The sequence below is a fragment of the Lonchura striata genome, chromosome 4 (assembly GCF_046129695.1).
Source record: "Lonchura striata isolate bLonStr1 chromosome 4, bLonStr1.mat, whole genome shotgun sequence".
NCBI classification, from domain to species: Eukaryota; Metazoa; Chordata; class Aves; order Passeriformes; family Estrildidae; genus Lonchura; species Lonchura striata.
Window position 1 is genome coordinate 25,687,963 of NC_134606.1, and position 6,253 is coordinate 25,694,215.

Consider the following 6,253-nt stretch of genomic DNA (forward strand, 5'->3'; position numbering starts at 1 on the left):
GCAAGTTTTGCCTCCTTGAGAAGAGAGCAGAAGCTGCTGTGTGCCAGATATGTCCAGTTCCACCTGGATCCACACCACAGAACACAGCTGAGCCCATCAACCAAGTTGGTGGTGCCTCTGTAAAAAGTATTTAAGAAAGGGCACACACACCACAAAGGCAGAGAAGCAGGAATAGAGTTAGAAGTGCCAACACCAAGGTCAGAGAAGTATGTGCTCCATGGTAGAGCAAATACTCCCAAGAAGGACGGCAGCCTACAAAGGATGAATAAGAACTAAGAAGTAGAAGAGAACCACAGTCCTTCCCTGTGCTGTTCATGTCCTTACTTAAGAGATTGAGTGCCACCTGTGGTGATAACAAAGGGGAAGGAGAGGAGTTGGTGCAATGCTAAATCTGGGAAGTGAGAGATATTTTCCTGAAGTGTTTTAATGTTTGCTCCATTTTTTAGGTTTTTTTTCACAATATCTGAGTCAGTCAATATGTATTAATCAGTAATAAACTAATTTACTCCACTCGAGTCTGTTTCATCCATGACTGTAATCACAAAGGGATCTCCCAGCCTTTATCTTGACCCATGAGCTTTCTCATTCTTTCTGTTTTCTCCCGCATGCCACAGGATGGGGTAGAGAGCAAGTGGCCATGGGGCGCTCGGCTGGGGGCCGAGGCCCCGCCACCACCACTCCCAGAGCCGGCTGTGCCCCAGGCACTGAGGCCAGCAACTGTGACACGGATGAACCAGCAGCATCAGACAGCGTTTTCTCGTGTCTGTTGCTGGCTTTAACCTCCAGATATTCAAGTTTCACAGGTAAAACAACCAGAAATTATATATGCACAATTTAGTTACAAGCACTGCTTTAAATAATAATGACTTGAAACCATAGCCAAGGAGCATCTATCCCTTCAGGGGAGCAGCTGTCTGCACAAGGTAGGCACAGGATGGAATCTAATTCAGACTTCAGAGGTAGCAACATTCTCACCTCTTTTTGAAATGAGACTCTCTTGCTTGACAGTCATCTCATAATAATGTTTGCACATAATAATGTTTGCATTTAGGAAATTAACCATTTTTTGTATTTCTTTCCTCTCTGCTGGTTAGAAATGCAAGCTGAAATTAAAAACGCTACTTGGCACTATCTGTTCCACAGCAAAAATGAATTATGCTTCCATCTGACAGCGAGAAAAGCATTCACCACTGGGGCATTCAAGTGTACATAGATTTAGGAGCAGGGGAGTTCCCAGAGCTGACGGGAGCGCCCAGGGGACAGCGGGAGCCGGGCCCGGTGCGGCACCGACGCCGCCGGGACCTGCCGGCGGGGCTCCCCGGCCGCTCTATTTTTACTACGGTATGTTTTGCATTCAGACTTTCCACTGCAGGCGGCCCGGGTCAGGGGATCCGCTCTGCCGGGGGAATCTGACAGGTCAGCTCAGCCAGAGTTATTTATAGAGGGCGGGGGACTGAGGGAAAGGATGCGATCGGCATCGTATTCTTCTGCCGGGGGCTGCGGACTGGGAGAGGACCCAGGAGCAGCCCCCGCTTCGCCCCTCAGCACAGCCGGGCAAGGCGGCCGGGAGCAGGGACAGCCCGCCGGACACGGGGATTTGTGCTGGACACGGGGATGTGTGCTGGACACGGGGACAGCCCGCCGGACACGGGGATGTGTGCTGGACACGGGGACAGCCCGGCGGACACGGGGACCGTGTGCTGGACACGGGGACAGCCCGGCGGACACGGGGATGTGTGCTGGACACGGGGACCGTGTGCTGGACACGGGGACAGCCCGGCGGACACGGGGACCGTGTGCTGGACACGGGGACCGTGTGCTGGACACGGGGACAGCCCGGCGGACACGGGGACCGTGTGCTGGACACGGGGACAGCCCGGCGGACACGGGCACCGTGTGCTGGACACGGGGACAGCCCGGCGGACACGGGGACAGCCCGGCGGACACGGGGGCTGCTGCCGCGAGAGCCAAAGGGACAAGGCCCAGGCGCTCTTCCTCCCTCTGTGCCCCCGCTTTGACTCAGGCAGCCCCTCGGGGAGCGAGGGCCGCCCCACTCCCGCAGTCTCAGCAAGCGGATGGGGCTCTCAGGCCCTGGCACCCAGAGTGAAGCCCAGGACAGTTGTAGGTGAAACTGCACACACTCACACAGCAACAACTGACTGGAGGGCCAAGAGAATTAAAAATTCAGAAGCAATGAGAATAGTCATGCTGGAGCTATCTGAATACTGTCTTCAGAACTGCTCTGAATGTGAAGACTTTTGCAAGGAGGCTTTAACCTTTCTTTCTCCTACTATGACAACCCATCACTTCACAGCAAGTTATCAACCACCCTTCTCTCCTGGCACTGAGAACTGCATGTACCCAGCCTGCTACTTAGGAGGTCCATATCTTTTCAGTAGGGAAGGAAACTGGGACAGATTACGAGCATCAGTATTTCAAACTGTAATCAGACTGGCCCCTTCTAGCCCTGCTGCTTACTTAGCTGCTTCATCCTGAAGGCATTTAAATAGCAGGAGGTGTCTGGCAGCCACATTTGAAAGGACCTTAGCTGCAAGTGCAAGTCTAAAACTGCCCTGCTGCAAGTGGCCTGACATTCACCCCTGCCAAACCCTGGCTGGCATTCAGAAACAAGACATTCATCTGGCCTTGTAAGCACTTGCTAAGGATACCTGACACGCTGACAGGACTCTTCCCACACAATGTAGTTGTAACCACCATCTTTTAAAACCTGACCACACTAGGAGATAGCGCCACTGTATGTAACTGCCTTAACAGCATGATCTGTTCAGCCTGAAAGCAGATGACCTGGCAGCCAGGGCCTCCTAGTCCAGGTGGGGTCAAAGATATAGCTCCCACATCTTAAGAAGTGCCAGTAGTGCTTATACTGTGTCTCCTGGATTGGGATGACCTGAACCTGCTGGGCCTCAGCATGGCAAAGACTCACAGAGCTCAAACATCCACTTAGCCACACTGAAGTGCTGTCTTCCTGCTTGTCAACAAAAGGTTTGTTAGTTAGAGTAGTTGAGCAGAAGTTGCTGGATTTCTTTGCCAGATCTAACCATCCGAAAATTCCCTTGCCTATTTCACCTTCATGTGAGAGGACCATTCTCCTTCTGACAAATGAGATTTCTGTCTGGGTGCTTATCCACCTCAGCCTCTGCACACATTCCTTGTCTGGCTATGCAAGTAATGACAAGAAATTATGTGTCTGGCAATACATGGACTTAATACAATGCCAGGACAGTAATGTTCCTCAAGGGAGCTGAGTGCTAAGACCTAAACACGTGTATCAGCTTAGCAGGAAAAGAAAAATTTTAAAAAGGGCAACTCCTACATTCAAGTAAACCCACATTTCACATTTTAAAATAATTACTGGCACTGTTTACAGTCTTGGCTTTGACTTGTATATATAGACATCATCTAATACAAAACTAACAGCCAAACAATAACAGAGATATATAAAATTGCCCTACACATATTTTATAGAACACCTCCAATCATGACAAATTGCCAACCATCTACATACAATACTTTTAATTCACTGGACACTCAAGTTCTCTGGATACAGGCGAGTCCCAGCTAAGACTTGTGGAAAGGAAGTGAATGTTTTCTTCAGTATTTTATAGTTCCACCTCCAAAAGACTCAGGAAAAACAATATTTTGTCCTGATGGCCTCATGAGATACTAAGAGCACAAGCAAACTCCTCATGGGAAAGCATTCTGTACTGCCTAGCTCACCACCGCAAGAGCCTTCTCGGGAAAATGAGTGCTGGTGGCTTCCTTAAAAAATGCATTCTGAGTGAGGATTATATGTGGGATTGAAGGGTTGAAGGGCCAGGCTTCTCCACAGGCAGAAAGATCTGTCTGCCTGTTGGGGTACTTCATAAAGAGCCTTTGGAGGAGGGGAAAAAAGTCATGAACATGTAATTGCTAAAAGGTTTAAACACTGTTTAGGATTCCCTTGTTCAGCTGGAGGAGTCTCCATCTTTCTACAGAACCTGGATGTCCAAGATCCTCTGGGGATGCCACCAGCTTTTCTAGGGAGAGCAGTTCTCCGATTTCTTGTATTACAACTTTTTAGTTGTTTGGACTACCTCAGCGCTACATTCATTCATCCATGTGCCACAGCACCCAAGAAGCTTATAACAGACATCTCCATCTGGAACATCCATTACAAAAACAAACAAAAGAATTTAGTCCTGCTGACTGATCCATCTTTTAGGAACACAGGAAGGTTGTACATAGCCATATGGAAAAATCCACTACCATGCTCTTACTGCTGAAAGCCAAAACTTCCCAAGAGATCCCGTGAATGCATTAAAAGCTCTAGATATTTGATTTCACTTCAGAGTTTCATTATCTCAACCAGACTGCTAGTAAATTAAGTTAATTAATTAATCACCTGCCATGAAATGCATCCAAGGATTCTGCATTTTAAATCAAGTGGAGCAATGATACTACTTAAGTATACTGGCGTGTTTATAAAATTGCGAAACCCTCTGCTGTGCCATTTCGGCCGCGTACGATCGGTGTGACAGCGCGAGAAGCTCCGTCGCCCTCCCCACAAGTGCCACGCCTCGGGCTCGGCACTCCGGTATGGCGCAGCCGCTCCCCCGACGGCGGAGGGCGAGGGCAGCCGCTCCCTCCTGCGGGCGCTGCCGCTCGCTCGCCGCGGGCTCCACACCGGCCCCGCTGTACAGCTGCGGCCCCCGCCGCGCACACTGGGGAGACACCTGCGCCCCGGCTAGCGGAGGGAAGGGCAGGCTAAGGGGACCCATCCTGCAAGCTCGCACCAGCGCAGCAGCCACCTTCTGCGAGCGCCCTCTCGCCTCCTCTTATGCAGCCTCTCCCACAAGAGCGGCAGACCCGCTCATCCCTCCCCACAGGTGTGTGCTGCGAGACTGCCCACACCACACCTGCGCTATCCTCTCCTGACACAACTATACTGGCTGGCTCTCCCTGGAAGGATTAAGGTCTCCCTGTGACCCTGTACAGGATAACCTCATGGGGGCTACCAGTACCATCCCGCCGGACAGCCGTGAGAAGAGAGTGGGGGTCCCTCCACCCGATCCCAGGGTGCACCGACGCAAGGATAAAGCAAGCTCCCGCTGATGCCGGGGGACAACTACCGCGCCAGGGTCACGGTGCATCGGCTCCCCGGGAGCCCAGCCGACGGCGGAGCTGCCACGATAGCCCTGACAGAGGTTAAGCCTAAACTTTGCCGCTGCAAATCCTGGCCGGACCTGTTGTCGTCGGATTCGGCCAACTCCTTCCCGCTCCTTCCAGCGGCAGAGCATTTACCGGGCACAGAAACCCAGCTGATCTTCCGCGCTTGGTGAGAAAAGCGGGGCGAGGGCGCCGCTCGGCTCTCCCTGAGACGCCGACAACGAGCGCTTGCTGGCTGCGGCTCACCTGCAGCCCGCGCCTCTGAACGCGGCCGTTCCCGGCGCGTCCCCGCAAGTTTCGACACAGGAGCGCTCCGGGACGGCCCCATCACGGCAGGTCACTTGTCCCCGGCCGTCCTCCAGGCCGCGCCTCCAGGGCACACGGCCCCGTCCCTGCCTGCGAGCCACGGGTCCGCTCTCGTTACAACAGCTCGGCGGGCTCGGAGAGGGGGTGACCCCTTCTCCGCTTGCCCGAGCGCCCTACCGCTCAGCCCCGCGGCGGCACCGCACGCCGTGCGCCGCGCACGGGATCTGCCCCCGGGCCGCCGGCGGTGGCCCCTGAGCGCGCTGCCCCCGCCCGCAGTCCGGGGCTCACCGAGCGGGGAGCCAGCCGCCCTCCCAGGGCCCCTGCCCGCGGTCCCCAGGCGGCCCACAGCGAGGAGGGGAGCGCCCTGAGGTTCGCCTTACCCGGCTGGCGGAGAGGACCTGCCGGTAGCGCTCCTCCTCCGCAGGCAGGGCAGGAAACTGTTGCGTGGAGAGCATGCTCTGGCTGCTGCTGACCCCTCTCCACTTTGGCCGCCCCCTCACCGTTCTCTACCTCGGTCTCTGACGAACTGCACCCTCCTCCTGCACAGACACACTTGCGGGGAGGGCTTCGCATTTTGTCTGCTCTGCAGACTCCCCCTCCCCGCTCCTCCACCCAATAATAATAAACCTCCGCGAGAAAGAGCCACATCTCCACCCCTTTCGCACACAAGGCTCTACCCCTTGGGGAAAAGCTGAGAGACAGCTTACTTGCTAATTTCGCTCTAAAGCCGTCCCCCAGGGAGGGCGGATGGAGTGGGCACAGGCTTTGCGCCCCCCCATCC

The 6,253-nt window shown here is 54.1% G+C and overlaps 1 protein-coding gene across 1 annotated transcript in view; it reads right to left on the bottom strand.

The window, feature by feature from the left end:
* CORIN (corin, serine peptidase) overlaps positions 1–6,038 on the bottom strand; it is a 113,168-nt gene extending 107,130 nt beyond the window's left edge. The window contains exon 1 of the mRNA XM_021526370.3: positions 5,853–6,038. Within this exon, the coding sequence (XP_021382045.1) occupies positions 5,853–5,927 (75 nt within the window). The 5' untranslated portion in view covers positions 5,928–6,038. The remainder of the gene's footprint in view (positions 1–5,852) is intronic.
* Between the last annotated feature and the right edge of the window lie 215 nt (positions 6,039–6,253).